General features: G+C 34.1%; 1 protein-coding gene across 1 annotated transcript; it reads left to right on the top strand.

The window, feature by feature from the left end:
- The first annotated feature begins 12165 nt into the window (after positions 1–12165).
- LOC127865207 (uncharacterized) lies at positions 12166–22290 on the top strand. The gene is made up of 2 exons (XM_052405201.1): positions 12166–12645; positions 20523–22290. Exons 1-2 carry the CDS (start codon positions 12332–12334, stop codon positions 21352–21354), a joined length of 1146 nt encoding a protein of 381 aa, XP_052261161.1. The 5' UTR covers positions 12166–12331; the 3' UTR covers positions 21355–22290.
- Positions 22291–23391: the final 1101 nt, after the last annotated feature.

Raw genomic sequence — 23391 nt, 5'->3', positions numbered from 1 at the left:
ATTAAAGGAATGTAATCTTGAAACAGACGAGCTACAAACAACACATTTAAATGTTTCTTCTTTACGCCAGGTTTGAAACCGTCGGGCCGCCATCTTGTTTTCAAAAGTAGTTCCAAATCCAATATGACGGCCGCCTACGTACATCAGAGAGACGGTGTGGTGTAGCCCACTGTCCGATGCGTTCAGATTGGACAGTGGGCTACACCACACCACACGATCGCCGTTATGGCGAAATTGTCCGAGGAGTCCCGATTGTCCGGACTCCTCCGCAAGCAATCGGGACTCCTCGGACAATTCCGCCATAACGGCGATCGTCTCTCGGGTGTATTTGGTGGAAGGATATGTCTAACGCCTCTAGGCGGAAGATATTACACCGAAAATATAGTTCGGGTTACACACCATTAAATTTGCACTAAATTAACTGATAATGTAGATATATAGAAGGACCAATATCTCTGAGGAGTAATATAATAGAATATTTGTTTCTGTTATTGTTAAACATTAGTTGTCATTACATACAAAATATTCAAATGTTAATTAAATGTTTAGAAAGCCAATTAGTTGTTTCTTGAAGTGTAAACAACACAATTATTCAAACTTAAAGAACCAGTATTTCTTAAATTGCATTAATTATCGGTACAACATTGCGGATGTTCTGCAGGGCGACAAACTTTGAGATTTAATCCATATGTTTAGGTTCTATACCATAAACAATCGTACAACACTGTACAGTGGACGGGGAAAACTCTTCAGTGTAATATAAGAAATAGTAAAATCCACTTAGATCCCCCCCCCCAAAAAATAACAACATTATATTGACAAGCCAGGCAGTCACAAACTGTATACAGACAAAAGCCATATGGCTCTCAGTGGGGTTTACTATTACCAGTATTGAGACACCTTAAGGGTTTCGCAGGATGGAATAAGTGGAGAGCTTGATTGAATTTGAAAAACAATTCTTTCTGTGCATTTGATGATGGCAACCAAACAGTACTTCTGGCAGATATTTTTTATATTTTAGCCTAGGCAACTTAATTCCAGATGCTGTTATTCTGGCCAGGCAGATACTCTTTAGCTGGGCAACCAAAACACTAAATATGGTCAGCTGTGCAGGCAGCAATTGTAACTAGAAGTGGCGCGGCAGAGGCCGACGCGTATCCCAATGCCCCATGTTTGACCCAGTAAGCATTTTAATGAACCTTGTGGTGAATATAATGAATCAGCCCTGTTTTAGCCTTAAGTGTAAATTGGTTATTCCAATACTGTGGAGACACCATTAACACCTATAAACAAATTAAGAATACAGTTTTTTATGCCCCCGGTAGGGTGGCATATAGTTTTTGAACTGTTCGTCAGTCTGTCCGTCTGAAAATTTTAACATTGCCCTAACTTTTGCAATATTGAAGATAGCAACTTGATATTTGGCATGCATGTGCATCTCAAATAACTGCACATTTTGAGTGGTGAAAGGTCAAGGTCATCCTTAAAGGTCAAATATATGGCTATAAAGTGGCGCAATAAGGGGTATTGTGTTTCTGACAAACACATCTCTTGTTTTTAATTGAAAAACCAAAGACATTGTTGGAATTTGACTTATTTAAGGCATCGTGTATACATTTTAAAACTCAATTTTTCACAATATGAAACAACTTTTTTAAAAGGCACCAATAAAAGCTCCTCCATCCCCTATGCACCCTAAACCAAAATCAGTTTTTTATAAGATTATCCTTCAAAATGGGCAAAAGTCCGGGGCAATACTGTCAAAATGCCCTTTTACAACTCTTGTGACATGCAGCTGTAGTCTATTTTCTCTGTATTTTTTTTACAGCGAAACACATAATGGCATCATCATAGATGTATAGCTCAGAATTCATTTTATACTATATAAATATGTTATGTGGTCTTATTTATACAAAATAACCTGGATATTTATGAAAAAACACCATCTCCCTGTAAAGAGAGATGGCATTTGTTCGCCATAAACATTTATATATTCAGTAAATTGTAAGCAACAAACATAAAAAATTAAGTCCCCCAGTCATCGAGTTTTTAAAGAGTTCAACTTTGCTTAAGTAATAATGCATCAATGTTGATTCTAACAAAAAAGGGTAGTCATTTATGCCTAAACCGTTCTGCTTTTCAGAAGCAAGGACGTCAAACACAAACTTAAAACCATTTATAGTCTTAATTATTAAACAAGAGGGCCATGATGGCCCTGTATCGCTCCACTGCTGAAAAAAAGGCTGAAACAAGTATTCTCGGCATGTGCAAATACTTAAATATAGGCCCTATTTAAGCACATGTACACTTTTGTGACCCCTCTGGGCTGGGTCACATGTAACCCCAGGGGCATAATTTGAGCAGACTTTGTAGAGGACTACTATATCTCACTACATACAAAATGTGGTAGCCCTAGGTCCTAGAGTCAAGGACAAGAATATTTTAAAAGTTTTCACAAAATAAGCAAGATATAAGCATATATAATGTTCATTTTTGTGACCCGGTGGTAAGGGTCAAATTTGACCCAAAGGGCATTATTTGAACAAACTCGGTAGAGGACTATAAGATGCTACTGCATACCAAATTTGGTAGCCATAGTCGAATGGTTTTCGACAAGAAGATTTTTAAAGATATCACAAAATAGATGCTTTATAAGCGTTAATTCAATTTTGTGACCCCTCGGGGCAGGGTCCAAGTTGACCCCAGAGGCATTATTTGAACAAATTTGGTAGAGGTTTATTTTAGATGTCACTACATACCAAATTTGGTAGCCCTAAGCCCAATGGTTATGGACAAGATTTTTTAAAGTTTTCACAAAATAGGCCTTATATAAGCATATGTTCAATTTTGTGACCCCCGGGGCAGAGTCAAATTTGACCCCAGGGGCATAATTTGAACAAATTTGGTAGAGGACTATTAGATGTCTCTACATACAAAATTTGATAGCCCTAGGCTCAATGGTTATGGACAATAAGATTTTGAAAGTTTTCACAAAATAGGCCTTATATAAGCAAATTTTCAATTTTGTGACCCCTAGGGCAGGGTCAAATTTGACCCCAGGGGCATAATTTGAACAAATTTGAAAGAGGTTCACCCCAGGAACATTCCTGAGAAATTTCATCAGAATTGGACCTGTAGTTTAGGAGAAGATGTTTATAGGAAAAGTTAACGCGCGGACGGACGCACGCGCGACGAACACAGGACTATGACATAAGCCCCGCTTGTCTTTGACCAGTGGAGCCTAAAAGATATTCGGCGTATATCCTGATTTTGTAATATAGTACGAAAAATAACAATTTTATTTGATTCTGTAGTAGAAACAAAGAAGAACCCTTTTCTTTTCAAAGTAAAAGTTTTTTATTTTTTTATTTTTTTTTTACATTTTTTTTACATTTTTTTTTATTCAATATAGTTCATCCAATGTATACATGTATATGATCATACAACAAAGTGATTGTACAAAGCAATAAAGTTCAGACATGTTATACAAGATATGCTAATATATATACTTTTTTTGGTTTCCTTAAGATTAAGAAAAAAAAAAAAAAAAAAAAAACTGGGTTAATATGTTTTTTCTTTGGTTGTTTGTGATAGGTGTTTTTTTTTTTTTAAGACAAAAGAAAAGAACAGCAGAAGAACAGTTATGAAAAATGATGAGTTGTATAAAGTGGGAAGAAAGCATAATGCATTTGTTTTTTGTTGTATTTTCACAATGATCTTATAAGATTGAAAAAAAATATACGCAAATATTTTAGAAAGATAAACTAACATTAGAGCAAAATGTATATAAGTGGACAAACATTATGAGAATTTTATCAGATTCCATTTTTGTTCAAAGATTTGTAATGTGTCATTACTGAGGGCTATTTCTTTCTCAATCTGGATTTTTAGTTAAAGACTATGGACAAACACAATTAAAATTTGGTACTTGTTTTTTGTACTTCATGTTAAAGATAAAAGATGTTTAAAGGAAAAGTTAACGCGCAGACGGATGCACGCTCACACAGCGAACACAGTACCATGACATAAGCCCTGCTGGTCTTTGGCCAGTGGAGCTAAAAAGATATTCGGCGTATATCCTGATTTTGTAATATCGTACGAAAAATAACGTTTTTATTTGATTCTGTAGTAGAAACAAAGAAGAACCCTTTTCTTTTTAAAGTAAAAGTTTTATAATTATGATTAATTGCCAGGACGTAATTATGGGCTTTTGTTTTTGACATCTGATATCTTGTGAACCTAATAATGGTGCCCTAATACGAATGATACATAACATGAAGTAAAACAAAACAAAATTACTGCGTAAGTTTGTGTGAGATAGAGAAAATTATAAAAAAACAATGAAAATTTTATTTGCATATTAAATACAACACACTTTGACAACAAAAAGTATTGTTTGTATAATCAATATGAACATAATCTAAGTTGCTGCTAATATGGGATCCCCACCAGGATTTGAACCTGGATTTCCTCTCCATATAGAAAGGTGTGTTTGCTTACACTATAAGGATGTTCCAATTAACAGCAATAATATTGGTTACAATTATTTCTGTCAACTATATTAATTGTTTAATTAAGTCTTGACACAAAATGTGTAAATAAACGTTTTAAGCTTTTTAAAAACAATTTATTCTCCATCAATTTTTTAAGGCAACTGTCACATTGATAATGACATGTATCATAAGGGCTCGCCTTTAAAGCTACTCTGGATCAGGAACTCATGTTTTTCCACAAGCACTGAACCTGAAATCAAAAAAAGATTATTTAAAACCACTTTTTTGTTATAGAAACAATTAAATGTTTTTTTTTATTTCAATAGATTATTGATCCCCATAAAAATCTGGACACATAACCCAACAACTTGTTGAAAATGTGTTTGCTTATTTACATCTGTGAGTACATGTGTTGGTACTTGTGACAGTGAGGCGGTAAGAAACTGCAACAACTAAATCGAAACAAATATTCAAATAACTACAATGGTATGTTTCTTATGCTAGCAATTAAGTAGCAAATAATGAGAATAACTAAATATGACATTTTGGGCTGCACTAACTATTAAGATCTACATAATGTTCAATGAACTTTATATACAAACAGGGCCGAGTAGGTCAGTGTTTACAATACATTTGTAGGGATGACACAACCGGTGTTAAAATGTATTGATCAAATTTTATTTTGCATGGAATACGTACTTTTTAAATCCGTTAATTCTTAAAAATGTGAAATTCCATCTTTCATTACTAAAGAAAACCATTCGTTGTCTGCGAAATTCGCCAACTGCGGAGTGCGCAAGTTTACCGGACGCGCAAGATTACCGGACTTAACTGTATCTATCTTAGTCTCACCATCATAGTATGAAACCTATTTGTGGGCTTTTTTTGTTCCTCAGAACTTGCGTTGCCATTCATCAAATTGCATTTTCATTCACCAAATTAGCCTATGGCTACAAATTTGCAAATTTGACTCTAGAAAATTGTATTTAGCTACAGCTTATTGTTATAAAACCTCTGACATACATTACTGCCATAATAAAAATAATTACTGTTTTAACCCTTTAACACTTAGATACGTATTTTGACCCATTCGTAGTCCGATAGAAAGTTAAATTTAACTAAAGACTGGTCTTACTCGATTCAAGTTGTAAAGGGGTCATTTCCAACCCTTAGATACTGATGATCAGCAAACGGCATAAAACTTGAACAGACTGCGAAGTTCCTCGCAGGCTGTTCTGGTTTTATGTGGTCTGCACATAGCCATTTTCATGTCGCCTCTGAGAGGGAAAGTGTTAAGGTATTTTGGCTATTATAAAAGAAAATGTTTAGCCCTGTAACTTTTCTTTAAGCTCACGCAGCATTATTGATGATTAATCTTGTTTGTATTATTTTTAGTTCCGAGGGAGGAGATCCCCAAGTTTGATATTGAGAACCATCAGTTTGTGGTACCCACAAAGCAAGTAGGGATGGGACCTGAGGATATTCCTAAATGGGAAAACTCAGAGGTTATTTATATATATATAGAGAGAGACACTGAGATGATCTTGTATGTTGTGGTAAAAGTAACTTTATAAAACTCTCCTGACAAACCCCTTTTTAATATCTGTATGAATAAAGCGTGAAATTGTTACATTACAAATCAAATGTCATGACACTTGTTTGAATTGTACATTGCTTACATTTATCCCAAGCTGTGTTGTTTTATCAATGTGCATGTGATGGTATGATACTAGTTTTATGATTCTGAGTGATTTGGGTATTTAATCTGCTATTTTGACTTTCAGATTTCATTAAAGAATACACATGGACAAAAACCCTGATATTTCCTTTTGAAAAAGGATTAGATGGAGTGCAAGAGCTCAGAATTGTGACGCTTTTAAAATGCAATAACCTGTATAGTTTTACATCTCAACAAATCCAGCTTTCTTGTTCAAGGACAGGGCGAGGTTTGCCCACTTCAGTTCCCCTCAAGTTGGCCAGCTCGTGCAGGGTAAAAGCCTGGTGTAAAAGTCCATACATCAGGTAGTATGATTACCCCTTTTGCTCTTGGGGCAAGAGTTTAACCTTCAAAATTAAAATATGAGGGAAAGAAATCTGTTCAGTAATAACCAGAAATATCTATAAATAACAATAAAGATGACAATAATCATAAAACACAACCACAATAATTCACTGTACACAACATTTACACTTTGTCATGTGTATGTTCATCTATTTTTGCTTCAAATTGTGTTGATTTTCCTTTAAGTTGCAATACATTAACTTATCAATTTACATTTCCCAGTGACAATACATAAATATAATAATGATCATAATTAATTCAGTAAACTATATAAAACAAGGGACAAAATTGTCACAAAACCAGGTTTTCATTGTGAAAAAAAAATCTGATAAAGGGAGAAAACTCAAACTGAACTTTTGAAATGACCAAAAAAAATTAACCCCCTTTGTATGTTTTTTTTTTTTTTAAATCTATTTTTAGTCGTGGCGACCTTGACATTGGAGATATTGACGTGATTCTTTCGTGGGACACACCGTCCCATGATGGTGAACAAATGTGCCAAATGATTTTAAAATCTCACAATGAATGACATAGTTATGGCCAGGACAAGCTCATTTATGGCCATTTTTGACCTTTGAACTCAAAGTGTGACCTTGACCTTGGAGATATCGACGTAATTATTTCGCGCGACACACCGTCCAATGATGGTGAACAAATGTGCCAAATGATTTTAAAATCTGACGATGAACGACATAGTTATGGCTCGGACAAGCTCATTTATGGCCATTTTTGACCTTTGAACTCAAAGTGTGACCTTGACCTTGGAGATATCGACGTAATTATTTCGCGCGACACACCGTCCAATGATGGTGAACAAATGTGCCAAATGATTTTAAAATCTGACAATGAACGACATAGTTATGGCCCGGACAAGCTTATTCCGCCAGCCCGCCAGCCAGCCAGCCAGCCCGCCCGCATTCGCCAATCTAATAACCAGTTTTTTCCTTCGGAAAACCTGGTTAAAAAGGATGAAGAAATGACAATACAAACCTGTTAAAACTGTTCTTCAGTATTCCAAAAAAAAAACAGTTGAACTTCTTTTCCAACTAACTTATTGTTGATTTCCAAATTGTAGTAAAATACACATTTTTTTCATCACACAATACTTCATGCTGACAGTATTTCAATACATTTTACAGAACAATTATGAGTCTTAATGTTAATTTAATTTAGCTCAATTCAATTGCTGAAACCAGCTTGTTTTTCAAAAGTTGTTGTTTTCAAATAATTTCCTGTGCAAAAAATGAACCAATCAAAAGTCTTATACCTCATTCCAGCCTTATGTCTGGGCAAACCCTATCAGTAGCCTTATCTGCCCCTGATAATCAGTACCCTGTTAAGCTCTGAATGCCTGACAGATTGTTATCTGTTTATTGTTAGTGGTGTGAAAAGGGGTGTTTTTAGGTATTGTCTTGTTATTTTGTTGACTGTTTATGTAACACAGGTCATGTTTGGCATCTTATTATTTTATTGCAAATTAAGAATATGGATATAATGGTATCATATGAAAATATCAAAATCTTGCATAACTTATGTACACAAATTAATAGATTATTTCCAAAATAATGTTTCCAATACCATTATTATTTAAATATGCAGATTTAACAAGTAAATACTGTTTTAAACAAATATAAACAATTATATAAGATTGGTTTAAAATTTTAAAAAATTAAAAAAAAAGACATAAAACAATCATAAGATATTGTTTATAATAAAAACAAATATAAAGAAAAAAATTAAAGCGAAACACAAACTCTTTCATTTTCAGGTATAAAACTAAGTTTTATCATTTTTATAGTTTTTGGCAGTGTCATACTTGTTGTCCATCTGTGAACCTGTGATGTTCTGAAAGAATGCCGGACAAAACCCCTCCCGGATAAAAACCCTCCCGTCAGTTGTATAGGGGCCGGACGAAAACCCTCCCATGAATAAACGGGGACGGACAAAAACCCTCCCATGAAAAAAACGGGGGAGGACAAAAACCCTCCCATGAAAAAACGGGACCGGACAAAAACCCTCCCGTGAAATGCGAGCCACGATTATCAACAATTATTTATGAATTTTTAATCCGAAATCGGTCATTTCCGAATGTCATTTCCGACATTTGTATTTTGTTGTCGGTTATCCGAGATATTAATTTTTTGTAATAGTGACTTCACTTCAGTAGGTAACATTACACTTTATATTGACTAATTAAAATATTTCCGAATTAAAATGTTGTTATTTTACACCCATTTGATGTCAATTATATATGTTTGAACTAAGATTTGCATTATTACTTAGTACTACGATATTCATGATTACTTAGTATGAATAACAAGTAGGGTGTTTATATAAAATATATAAAATATCAAATTGTGCGCCGGCCAGTGCATTAAGAACATCAAAGTCGTGTTTCTTTTTTAGTCATCATCGCAAAAATAACAGAGACGGACACAGGCTTCACAAGACATTCTTTATTTCGTTTTATAAGAAGTATTATAAAGTCTAGACAGTATAATGTTACATACATTGACAAATAAGCATAATCAATTGATAAACAAAAACCAACATTGTAGACACTTGTGTGCCTTTCCACAAATTGCTTTTTATATGTTGCCGATTCACAGTATGATATTTTGAACAAATGTTGTCAGCATTGAGTGATTTTTTCGGATTAATGAAAGCAACATTGTGTGAAGCAAATACATTTGTCGGCGTTTAATTGCTTTTAATTGATTCTGTGATTAAACTACTTAAAAACTAAAAGTAGTTGCAGATTCACAGTTTGCTATTTTGAGTAAATTTTGCGGATTAATGAATGCTACAATGTGTGAAGCAATTACATTTGTCGGTGTTTAATTGTTTTCACGGGAGGGTTTTTGTCCGCAGTTGCAGATTCACAGTTTGCTATTTTGATACATATTATTGTATGCCATTAACTAGTTAATTGTAATGATTAGCTGATAAGTGGGCCTAAATAACCGAATCATTGACATATTTGACAATACAGTATGCTTTATATATTGTCTGCAAAAATGCAATTGAAAACGTTACAGTCAAAGCTAAATTAAATAAGTAATTAAGACAAATTATTTACATGCTAACGAATTGTTAGTTGTTAACAGAATTTTACTTTCATTTTCGCAAAGTTTTCAGAAACTTCCCGGAAAGCACGTTTTTTGCATGAATGAGCGTATGACGCGATTAAACGTTGACCTGTATCGTATTGCATTCAATCTAAATTTAAATTCACTTGTCTATAATTGGCCTCATTTTATGTTTTAATTGATGTTGTTATTATATTTGATTATCGGAAATATATGCACATTAGAAAGTTTAAAAAAATTTAATCGGATTAATGAATTCAACACTGAGTGTTTCTTTTACGGGAGGGTTTTTGTCCGGTCCCGTTTTTCATGGGAGGGTTTTTGTCCTCCCCCGTTTTTTTCATGAGAGGGTTTTTGTCCGCCCATGTTTATTCATGGGAGGGTTTTCGTCCGCCCTCTATGAAAATGTCGGGAGGGTTTTTATCCGGGAGGGGTTTTGTCCGTATTCCGTTCTGAAAGAGCCATTTTCATCCAATATTCACTAAAAAATTATGGGGAGCACACACATTTACAAAAGGGACAATGGCAAACAAGCTGTAAAAAAGCCCCTTTACAATTGACTTGTATTATATATGGCTATAAACATGAAACAAAGACCTAGTTGAGGAATTATTGTTTTATTGATGAGTATTATTTATAAACAAAAGACCAACTTATTGAAAAGTGTGTTAAAGTGAGTCTTTTAGCCTGGTTTCAGCTCTCAAATTATTTACAAATAGACCAATTTAAACTCGCTTAAGCCCACTTCTGTTTAAAAAGGATCAACTTCTGTTGTAAAAGACTCGCTTATAAAACAAAAAGACACACTTAAACACACATAAACCAACTCATAAATAAAAAGGCTCACTTTTGACACACAAAAAACTGACTCCTTACAGAAAAAAAACTCGCTTAAACACACATCTTCTTAAAATAACCAACTTTAAACTCAGTTAAGCACAGTTTAGCGCACATAAAACTCGCTTTTAATAGCAAAAACCAACTTCCGCTGAGAAAAACTCAGAAAAACACAGTTTTATGTTGGTTTAAGTGTGTTTTGGTATGAAAGTGGGTTATTTTTTTGACAAGGGCACTGACCCCTAGAGTCCTGGATTTAAGGTCTACCATTTAGACTACTCAAACATCCGTGCTTATTGAATGAAGGGTGTATTTTATACTATATATAAGCAATCTTCATAGCTTCACAAAATATAAGGACAACAACAGGTTTCTCCAAATAATTCAATCGCTTTGCGTTGCAACGCTTTATAATTTTCAGGCTTTTAAATCGTCAAAAGATGCATATAATGGCTATTTTAGAGCATGGTAAATGTTCAGTATTACTGTTTCCTTGCAAATATCATAACTAAAACCAAAATATGCGAATCTGAAACATTGTTTTTAAATTTTCTCAATTTACCAAAACGTGAAAATTTAAAATTAACTTAATGCCATAGTCCAAATAATTAGACGTAATCTACCGATGTATACATGTATCGACCTCATATTTATAGGATAGCTGAAATTATTCGCGTTCAGAATAAATCTGAGCCAATAGTCTGCCAAAGCAGAAATCATCAAAAGACTCTATTGGCGTTATTGCGGCAATTTATATTGCTTACATGAAGTACTCAATGTCAATACTGGAAACTTTCCATTTAAACAAGTGTAATTATATTGTGGGAATTCACAGATTTACATTTAATATTATTTAAAGAATGTAATCTTGAAACAGACGAGCTACAGACAACACGTTTTACTGTTTCTTCTTTACGTCAGGTTTGAAACCGTGGGGCCGCCATCTTGTTTTCAAAAGTAGTTCCAAATCCAATATGACGGCCGCCTTCGTACCAATCTCCTACGCAGTGGTCTCCCTTATACTAGAAGAGACCTCTGCCTCCACAGGTTGTTCACGTTGGTCCATATTTTGGACCAACGTGATTCCAAAATATTTTACTGGTTGAAAATATATTTTTAGGTACGCACTTTGTAAAAAGTTTGTTTATGTAAAAAAATGAAGGTGGTTATGTAAAACATAAAAAAATAAACAATATTGAAAAAATGAATTTCGTTTTCCCATGACGCGTAACGGTAATCAACATGGCGGACACATTGCAACGGGACTATCGTTACCTATCTCGGTAAGTTTTATTTGTATGTTGTTTATGTATGCGATGCAAAATATCGTAAAAACATATGTCTAGCTAATGTTACATATTTTGCATTAAACCAACTGTTACTAAAATTTGTCTTGGGTTAATAATGATTTGTTTTTATTCAGTTGTTATGTGTCGCGTTGTATCAATTAAACTGTCAATGCTGTGAATAGACTAAAGTAAGGTCAAAGCTCTCCCTGTAGTACAATGTTGTACACTATCCAGCGATGCACTGGTTAGAGATGCGAGTTCAAGTCTTGCCAGGGAATTGGCCTTCTTTAGTTACTTTTGATGCATTGAATAAGCAACGAAGAACATTTAAAAAAAAATTGTGTGATGATTATTTCCCTTAGTTTTCATTTTGACATTAAAATTAAAATGTCTTCTGCAACAACATTACAACATATTTTAGATGCCGTTCAAATTTTTGACCCAAATGTTACACCCAAGACAAAACAAATTGAATGTTTGCAGACAATATTGTGTCATAAAGATGTAATTGTCAATTTACCTGTTGGCTATGGTAAAAGCCTTATTTATCAATGTTTGCCAATGCTTTTATCATCTGTATCCAGTTCAACCAATGTAGTTGTTTTAGTTGTTTCTCCACTTACAATTATTCAACAAGATCAAATGCAGATTCTCGCTGAACATAACATTAAAGCTTTCCGTTTGCCTTTTGGTGATGAGTCTGTTGTCAGCAAAGATGATCAGCAAAAACTTTGTAAGGGAGAATATTCCATAGTCATGTGTCATCCTGAATCTTTACTTAATAATACCTGGGGAAAAGCTCTTCTGAGAAATGAAGACTTCACTAGCAAAGTTCATGCTGTCGTGATCGACGAGTGTCACATTGTAGAAGATTGGTATGTAGTTTTTTTCAATTTAAAGTTCGTACAATTATATTTGATCGTGATACATCTGTGAACTGAAGTACCTCTGTTTGTTTTTTGTATACAATTCTTAGTTAAATCAAGACGTTTAGTCACAATTCAATAATGCCTATGGTCTCGGATTCTGTACTACACGCCGGGTATGCGAATACTTCGTTTACTGATGGCACTTTACTAACAGAGAACAACAAACGCCACGCGCTAGAGGTAAGTTCCTCTGTTTTATTTAAAGTTATATCCTAAAGATTAGTTTTTAAGACAAGACACATGGTCGAGTTGATAAATGGTGTATCCTTTTGTATTGGGAATACACAATTTCACGGAAGAATGGTACAGTTTTGCCCAAAAAATAGAAAATTCGATCGGAAAACAGCATAAACTGGATGAACAGTAAACATTTTAACAAAATAAAACTACTTAGAATTATTGCAAGAAATTGTTTGCTATTCCAGCATGTAGAGTAATCACTGTGCTTCAAATACTGAAATTTTGATAGCATTCAATGAAATATAAACAAAGATAGTGCATTTTGTAATAGGTGGCATACATAAAGTTGCAGCCACTTTGTTTACCGATAAAGGGCACTTCAGATTACGGAGACTTTCAACAAAGCGGGCACTCTAATAACTGAGTTTTATCTTCTACCTCAAGTGCATTTATTTATATTATGGCTATTCATACGAAACATTTTTAAAATATATTTTTCAAAAATCACCTTACTATTAATTTATACTATGTTTATTATAATTGCAATTTTCAAATAAGATAATATTTATTATTAAATAAATGTGTACGGATAATGCGGATCAACACAATCGTGTTTAATTTTACTTATAGCAGGGCTCTAGATAACGGTAGTGAAGGGGTCTTTATGACGCAAATACACATTTGTTCTTCATAAAATCCTATGTCGGTTGTGCTTATTTGAATCGCATCATCAAGACGATACTTATGCGTAGCAACAAAATTAAAAAGAGAATGGTAAAACTCCCTGTATTTTGAGCCCTGCTTATAGGGAGCACTTCCCTTTACGCAACGCTAACGTTTGCTCGAAGTGCGATTCACCTGACCCTAAATCACTGTATTGGTTGAGTTTTAAGAATCACGGTTAAAATTAAATCGTAAAAACAACTGATTCTGGAAAAAAAGGAATGCGTACATAAAATGTTTAAATGTCATATTATGGAGTCAGTACTTAGTATACCCACACAAATGAAGTTTAGGGTGCTATATTGGATAGAACTTCATATGCAGCATGTGTTGTGTTTATATTAAAACATAGACGGATATGCATAATTTTTACACCACTATCGTGTGATTAAATCAACCCCGCCCGTTCTTTTATTGCTATTTTCGTTTATTGGCATTGAGCCAAAAAGTTCCAATAGAATTTCGAACCTGCATCGCTGCTGATATTAATCTCTGAGAGGCAGTTTAAGCAGAGTGATTATTCATGACATGTTATCTAATATAAAAGAAAATAGCCTTAGTACCTTCATTTGGACATAAAGATAAATGCTTTAGATCAACCGCTTAGAACGTAATTAAAAATATATGGTCATATAGATTTTACTCATTAGACATATCCAATTTGTTTAACATTTATCTTTCACATTTATACCAAATCATAATCATATTTCAAAGGGATAAGAACATGCTTCGGTAATTCGTTTTTTATTTGCGTACTAAGTACATACATTTTTATTTATTGCCTGCTTACTTTAACAGTATTCCACAGCGAATTCTGCATTTTTGATTCACAAAAAACGAGTGCGTTATATCTGGAAAAAAGTGTCTAGATGTCGGGAAACGAAGTGCCATTGTTTTTTAGATGATCGGTAAACGAAGTGCAGATGAAAAATGTGCATGCGACTCTTAAAACATTTGAATTTTCTCAAATACATTAGTAAACTAAAATGTAACATGTTGTAACATTACTGGATATATTGATCTTTTATTTGGAATAGTAAGCACGTTCTTGATTTATTTCCAAGTATGTTTATTTTGTTTAAATATGTACTGATCATTCAATTCATGCTGATTATCGATGAAATTTTATCGTTTTTATTTAAATAATTCACCGTTTTTTCCGCGAATTTCTTTCTTCGCAATACGAAGTGCTATACCATTAATCACCCAAACAATGTTCTGTGTCTAAAAACCAAATAAACAGAACATAAATACAAAAAAGCTGAAGAACTCACCTCTCGCGCGTGGCGTTTGTTGTTCTCTGTAAGTGAAGTGCCATCCGTAAACGAAGTATTCGCATACCCGGCGTGTACTAGTTAATTAGCAAAGCAGTTTTTTTCACCGATTTGAGAATGTCGTTGATTTTATGCTTACAAATACTATGCAATTTAAGTAATCATTTTAGTCTAGAATCATATTTATTTATTTACCATCAGATTATATCAGAACATACAAAAATATCCTACCTATGGACTCATTTTTTGAGAATGTAAACAGAAAAGGACACGTTTTTTTAAGCAGGCCTTTTCTGCTCCATTTTTGGAAAACGCCACACTGGAATTTTGCGTCGTAAATAACATTTTGGGATAAAAATACTTGCAAAACTGGCTAATCGCATGTAAATAGTGTTTCTTTTGTTTCTAAGAAGACGTTTACTGATAAATAACGACTATTTTTATAACATAATATAACAATTTAACAAAATATTATGAACAAGTGTGATAAGTGCAGTTTTTATACGCCCGTCTATGACGGGACGTATTATGGTATACCCCGCGTCTGTCCGTCCGTCCGTCTGTCCGTCCGTCCGTCTGTTAATGTCGTACGCTACGTCAAATATCCTTTGACAGATTTTCTTCAAATTTTAACACAATCTTTATATTGATAAACCCTGATCACCTTTCGTTTTTGACGGAATTCTGAATTGTCGTTCCAGAGTTATGCAGTGCTCCAGCTAGCAATAAATAGAGGGGCGCTGCGCCCCTCTAAAATTTGCCCACTTAAAAAGCGCCCCTCTATTTTTCTGTCAAATGCCCTTTTGATCTCTAAATTCCTGCTTTCAGGCCGTATAAATCGCCAGAAACATCGACATGAATACACAGATAACACCCTTACATGACTGCCTGTGGTGTAATAAGTCAACACATTGTTAACAAACAAGCCCCAAGGGCATGGTTTGTTACCAGATAACTAATTTGCCTTTTGTTGCAGACGATAGTAACATGCTGTGAAAGATTATCTCTGAGGTCACGCTTTTGGTTACTGTAGTAGGCACAATCACACTGAATGAAATCAAACTCAGCACTATTGATTTTTTTTAAACTTCTGAATTCTTTGGCTATAATTTTTTGTTTGCAAAAATAGTGATTTTTAATTCAAAATACCTATTAACATTTGAAAATTAATCATCTTTTTTTAAATGCGAATATGCGGTTATTTTAAGTCCGAAATTACGGAATTGAAACATATTAGTATCAGAGGCGTATTTAGGTGGGGGGCTAGGGGGCTAAAGCCCCCCCAGCTTGCTGGCTAGATATGATTTTTAAAAAATGAGCCCCTTACAGTTCCAATCCACTTGTGTATTTCCTGTCATATGCCCCTAATTAGGCCATTAACAGCTGTCAATTTGTGTGAATAGTCCCAGGCATGTGTACAGACAATCTAACCTTCGCCAGCTTAACTGTACGCTTCATTGACTGTAAGTGATAAACAGCGCTATTTGATTGGCTAAAGGAGATACATTCAACTTATGAAATTCATCGATACATTTAGCTAAAGGTAAATGTTTACAAATGGCTGCCGCATGGGACTTGTGAAAAACAATATCCTCCAATTACCTTCAATCGAGCAGTTAAGGAAACAACAAAAATAATTTCTGAATGAATTCAAACATTGCCGCAATAAACGATGTACCTAAAAAGATTTATTTCATTCCTGTTAAATCCATGTCAAAATTGTTTATTTAGAGGGCGTTAAACCACACAAAGCCGATAGTTCCATACACATCCGCAAATGGCATACACTTTACAGTTCAACAAAACTTCGAAAATTCGATTCACTGAACAAATTTAGAGAAACCGAAAGATTAATTTTACTTTGTTTATAACTTTTATTTACCATTTAACAAGTTTCTGTTTTAACGGTCGATCTTCTTTTGAGCAACATTGACATGAAAAAGTGCTCAAGAACTGAAAAAAACCGCAACGTTCGCAATTTGTTCCAATACAATTTCGGCATATATATTACTATTAAAAGATTTGATTATCATCAAATCGGGACAGGGTATATCCACTGAACATGTGGATATCGGCATGTCTCATATTTTCGCGATGTGCGCGCACAGATTGTTCCATGCAACAATTTCTGGGAATCGTGATAAAGGAAACGAATTTTCTTTAAAATAAATCAAATACTTGAAATTATGTGTTTACACTAGCGCAGTGGTCTGCAAGTTTAATGAAAAGTACCGAAAAAATGCACGGAAAGGGATAAATTTGGACTATTTCAGTTAAAGTAAGATTTTTAATGCAATTAAACTGTTTTTTTTCTTATATTAGTCGTGTCTATAATTATTTTCAAGCGTAGTAATGTTATTAAAACAAAATACTGGTTTGAGAGACATTTGATTTACCCCTGTGTGTCTGTCTGTCTGTCCGAAAATTCGATTCACTGAACAAATTTAGAGAAACCGAAAGATTAATTTTACTTTTTTTATAACTTTTTATTTACCATTTAACAAGTTTCTGTTTTAACGGTCGATCTTCTTTTGAGCAACATTGACATGAAAAAGTGCTCAAGAACTGAAAAAAAAACAACGTTCGCAATTTGTTCCAATACAATTTCGGCATATATATTACTATTAAAAGATTTGATAAAATTATCGTCAAATCGGGACAGGGTATACCCACTGAACATGTGAATATCGGCATGTCTCACATTTTTCGCGATGTGCGCGCACAGATTGTTCCTTGCAACAATTTCTGGGAATCGTGAAAAGTAAACGAATTTTCTTTAAAATAAATAAAATACTTGAAATTATGTGTTTACACTAGCGCAGTGGTCTGCAATTTATGCGCAAGTTTAATGAAGAGTACCGAAAAATGCATGGAAAAGGCATTAATTTGGACTATTCTTGTTGAAGTAAGATTTTTAATGCAATTAAACTGTTTGTTTTTTATATATTTTAGTCGTGTCTATAATTATTTTAAGCGTAGTAATTTTATTAAAACAAAATACTGGTTTGAGAGATATTTGATTTACCCCTGTGTGTCTGTCTGTCTGTCTGTCTGTGTGTCTGTCACACTTGATGTCTAAGCTCAAGTTCTTGTTTAACATGCACTTTTATCATGCAAAATGCTGATTAGAAAGCATGAAATTGCATCATTTGAAGGAATAATTTCAAAAAAAAATCAACGACGGAATGGGAAACCCCTCCCGTACCCTCCCCAGTTGAGCCCCCCCTCGGAAAAAATTCTGGATACGCCTCTGAGTATTTGGATTTTAGTTCTGAACTTTAAAACACTGTCTGTCCTCAAACATGATGAATTTTAACATGAATAGGGGCAGACAGGTGTTATTTCAACAAATAAAGAACTTGTTTGGAAGGAGGATTTATCACTCTGCAAGTAAAATGTAATGTTGATATTGTCATATATTTTCGCGACCTAACAAAACTGTCAACGTTGACATTAGTTGAAATAACGTGTTGTGAAATAAATATATCCTATTATTAACAATAACAATGTTTCATTTTAATCTCCAGACTGGATGACATTGATCATTGTTTAGGCTTTAAATTTGTCAATATAGATTTTTGTTTTAATTAATATTATTGTGGACCAACATTGGCACAAAGTTATTTAAAGCAACGAATTTAAGTAGTGACAGTCACAATGTTTTTTTGACCCAGTGAAACCCTTGAATTTATTTAATGTTTTCTTAATTTCATTTTCTTTTAAAAGGCCATTGATGCTGAAACTGGAACCTGAAAGATTAACATGCAGTTCAATGATGATACGTGGTAAAAAACATCAAAATTCCCCGCCCCCCATACACACACACACCGGAAAGAAATATGATATCTACATATCTCTAATGCGTGTAGTCGGATGCTAGCCCAAGTCGGTTTGGAAATTGGCTGCTAAGTTGTTATCCTTAGCACCAATGTAGATAGTAATATATTTATTGTAATTTCATTACACAAAATGAGGAACAGCATACAATTGGTGAAGTCATCCAATGCACTAGTGTTTACAATTAATAAGTATATAGTATAACCAAAGTATATACTAATGTATATTTATAACCAAATGCCCTATTTTCCAAAATTACGCGTGAAATGTGCCCTTTTTGGGGAAGCTTCCCTCTATTTTGAAAAGCTGGCTGGAGCACTGGTTATGGGACTTTGTTCGTCAAAATTTCGTGATTTCATTGAATGTCCTACTGTAGCTCAAATATCCTTCGATGGATTTTTTTCAAATTTCAACACAATCTTAATATTGATAAACCCTGATCCCCTTTCGTTTTTGACGGAATTCTGAATTGTCGTTCCAGAGTTATGGGACTTTGTTCGTCAAAATTTCGTGATTTCATTGAATGTCCTACTGTAGCTCAAATATCCTTCGATGGATTTTTTTCAAATTTCAACACAATCTTAATATTGATAAACCCTGATCCCCTTTCGTTTTTGACGGAATTCAGAGTTATGGGACTTTGTTCGTCAAAATTTCGTGATTTCATTGAATGTCCTACTGTAGCTCAAATATCCTTCGATGGATTTTTTTCAAATTTCAACACAATCTTAATATTGATAAACCCTGATCCCCTTTCGTTTTTGACGGAATTCAGAGTTATGGGACTTTGTTCGTCAAAATTTCGTGATTTCATTGAATGTCCTACTGTAGCTCAAATATCCTTCGATGGATTTTTTTCAAATTTCAACACAATCTTAATATTGATAAACCCTGATCCCCTTTCGTTTTTGACGGAATTCTGAATTGTCGTTCCAGAGTTATGGGACTTTGTTCGTCAAAAATTGAACAAGGTGAGCTTTTTTCTATTCCGATTGTACACTACCACTTACCCATCTACATTTCTCTTTTATTATTGGTCAAAATATCTATAACAGGTTTACTTCAACTCCATATCCTCTAAAGAAATGCATACATATACTCAAAAAAAGATATGGTATGAATGTCAAGGAGACGGCGCTCCATGCTCATGTACTTATAAAATAAACCATGTATTCAAATACAAATAAACTGAAGTAAAAAAATGATTCAAAGGGTTATTTATTACCTTACTACTTCATTGGCGAACGACGGGCGTATCATGCGCTCATGGCGCAGCTCCTCAGTTTTATCTGTTTTTTGAGAAAGGGCCTGGCCTTTTGGAGGTGAAACAAATCTTGTGAAACGCCAGATTTTGAGGAAATAACATTAGTCTTAAATAATCAATTTAACATATTTTACTGTTTTTAAAACAAATTCGAGACAACAGATATTTTAATTATTCCATGTTTTCTATTTTTTACACTGTATCAGGTTATCTGATATATTAAAAGGTTTACAAAAAAATATTTTTAGAATTGGGAAATTTCTTCTCAATTGGGAAAAAAACAACCAGATTTGCATTGGGAATGGCGCCAAATTTTGGACCCATTTCATAGTGCAGAAAAGGCCTGTTAGGCCTTAGCATCTCAAATATTTGTGCTTTGCTGTTCAATGCTTTGCATACTAGAGTGGTCCTTTACAAGAAGTCAATAAGAGTTGCCAGCTGTTATGCATTTATTATCACAAATGTCAACAGCTACTTAGTACATGTATCATTTGTGTAACAAATATTTGGTCCAAGTTTTTACATGCATATTTGAAATTTTTCAGGGGAGAAGAATTCAGAACCTCATTCCAACATCTGAAGACCTTGCCATCAATTTTTTCTAATGCCTCTTTCATAGCTCTGAGTGGTTCCTTGACAAAACATCAAATAAAAAAACTTCCAAGTATTTTAGGTCTACATGAACCTGCAATTGTTGAAGAAAGCCCCGACAGATGTAACATCTTCTTAAGCAAAATTCTCAAATCAAAACAAACTGATGTTCATCAAATTTATGAAGAAATCTTTAGAAAGGAATGTGATGGTTTGAAAAAAGATCAATTAAATTATCCTGTTACATTAATGTTCATGCCACTGTATTACATTAGCCAAGCATCTGCATATCTTAGATTTATATTTGGTTCAAATGACATTACAAAATCATGTTATGCTGTGTTGTACTCCAATCAAGACAAATGTGTTTTAAATTACACGATAAATGCATTGAAGGCAGCAAGTCCAGTGATTAGATTGATCCTGACTTCTTCAGTGGCTGGCATGGGTTTTGATCCCCCATGTGTAACAAGAATCATCCATGCCAAGCCACCGGCCAGCATAGCTCAATACCTGCAGGAGATAGGCCGGGCTGGTAGAAGGGGTCAACAGAGCCATGCCATTCTCTATTACAATAAACGAGATTTGGCTGCAAATACTCCTGGTATACAGCAAGATATAATTAAGTATTGTTCTGATGACACCAGGTGTCTTCGGGAAAAGCTCCTGGAACCTTTTGGCTTTCAGAAAAGTGACCAGATTGCCAATGACAAATGCTGCTCAATTTGCAAGTCAAAGTCTGCAGCGTCACACTTATTGTCTGCCATGGAAAATGTCGAGATATAATGTTTTGTTAGAAAAAACACAGGTGGAAGTAACGTTACTGGATAGTATATGGGCCAAGGAGCCCGAAATTTTCAACTTAATATATAAATTCATGTTTAATGAGAGAAAAATTGACTAAGAGCCATGAAAAAACACACTACGATTCCAATATCAGAGGGTGGGAATTATTTTCATGGCTCTTTGTTCAGGTTTCTCTCATTACACATGATTTTATATGTTAATTTGAATGTATAGGGCTCCAAGGCCCATATACTGTCCAAGGAACGTTACTTCCACCTGTGGGAAAAAAGGCCAGACATTTTTAGCTTTACTATAATATATGTGGAGCTATCCTACTCACCCCGGCGTCTGCGTTTGCGTGAGCGTGCAAATGTTTAAGTTTGCGTACTACCTCAAATATTTCAATGTCCCTTGACATATTGCTTTCATATTTTGCATACTTTGTTTACCAACATGACCCCAACCTATAAGCAAGAGCAGAAAACTCTATCAAGAATTTTGTAATAATAATGGGCCCTTTTCCACTTAAAATATGCAGCAAATGTTAAAGTTTGCGTACTACCCCAAATATTTACAATGTCCTTTGACATACCGCTTTCATATTTTCTATACTTGTTTACCAACATGACCCCGACCTATAAACAAGAGCAGAAAACTGTATTAAGGATTTTGACAGAATTATGGCCCCTTTAATGCTTAGAATATGCATATTATTGATAAATCTATGTTAACGTTTGCGTTCTACCCAAAATATTCTCTATGTCCTTTGACATATTGCTTTTATAGTTTGCATACTTGCTTAACAACATGACCCCAACCTATCAACAAGAGCAGACAACTGTATCAAGCATTTTGACATAATTATCATGGCACCTTTTATACTTAGATAAATGAAAATTGTGCTCAAATTGCCATAACTTCTTTATTTATGATCAGATTTTATTTTATGCTTTCCGGTGGTTTATAGGGAAATATCAGTTGATTAAAACTGATAATTTCACTGTTTCAAACAATGAAAATTATCAGTGAAAATTATCGATAATTTTACACTGTTTACTGTGAAATGACGTCATTTTTTTGACGAAATGACGTCATTATTCCAGCGAAATTCTTTGGTGAAACTCTTTAACAATGTATATAAACTGTGAAAAAAGCATAAAATAAAAAGAAAATTTGTTGGATTCGGTGGCATATATCGATTTTAATTCACTCGTGATCATAGAAAAAATATATTTTCACTAGTGGCTGCGCCACTCGTGAAAATATTATTTTCTATGATCACTCGTGAATTAAAATCGATAATCCACCGATTCAAACAAATATCCTCTATGTATTAATGATTTGACAAAACAACACAACCTCAATACCACAATGGATTCCACCCAAACAATACCCCACGCCGAATAAAAAGCAAATAAAAGCACTGTTTTCCGTTTGACAATTGCTTTGCCTAATAGGCACATGGACAACTAATGTGATATTAAATGAGATTTAAAATTATTAGTACTTTTGCATTAAAAGAATTATTTCTAAAATCTAGATTTTGTTTTGACATATAAATATATTCATAATATTAATATCTTAATCATAATGAAAGCATTCTTCTTGGTACATTTGTATGCACCATAAGGCTGGCATATAGTTTTTGAACCGTCTGTCCGTCAGTCTGTCTGAAAACTATAACATTGGTCATGATTTTTGCAATTTTAAAGATAGCAACTCGATATTTGGCATGCATTGTGTATCTCATTGAGCTGCACATTTTGAAAGGACAAGGTCATCCTTCAAGGTCAAAGATATCGCTGCAAAGCGGCGCAATACTAAGGGTGCATTGTGTTTCTGACAAACACATTTCTTGTTATGAAAGAAATGTAACTACAGTATGTACATGACAATACCCCTATGCTCTCTCCCACTGTAGATACTGGACTGGCTGTGCTTTATTGTATTGGTTTAACTCCAGAGTTATGTCTCATTAATTGATTGAAATTTAGGAATTTGGTACTTCCAGAATTTTTCCCAGTTAATATTGTATTC

This window comes from Dreissena polymorpha, chromosome 1 (genome assembly GCF_020536995.1).
Source record: "Dreissena polymorpha isolate Duluth1 chromosome 1, UMN_Dpol_1.0, whole genome shotgun sequence".
Lineage (NCBI taxonomy): Eukaryota > Metazoa > Mollusca > Bivalvia > Myida > Dreissenidae > Dreissena > Dreissena polymorpha.
The sequence above is the reverse complement of the archived record's forward strand: the minus strand, read 5'-3'. Positions and strand labels throughout refer to the sequence as shown.

Coding starts and splice junctions, on each gene's coding strand:
- LOC127865207 (XM_052405201.1), top strand. CDS start 12,332: ATGCTTTTATCATCTGTATCCAGTTCAACCAATGTAGTTGTTTTAGTT. Junction 12,646..20,522: donor TGTCACATTGTAGAAGATTG/GTATGTAGTTTT, acceptor GAAATTTTTCAG/GGGAGAAGAATTCAGAACCT.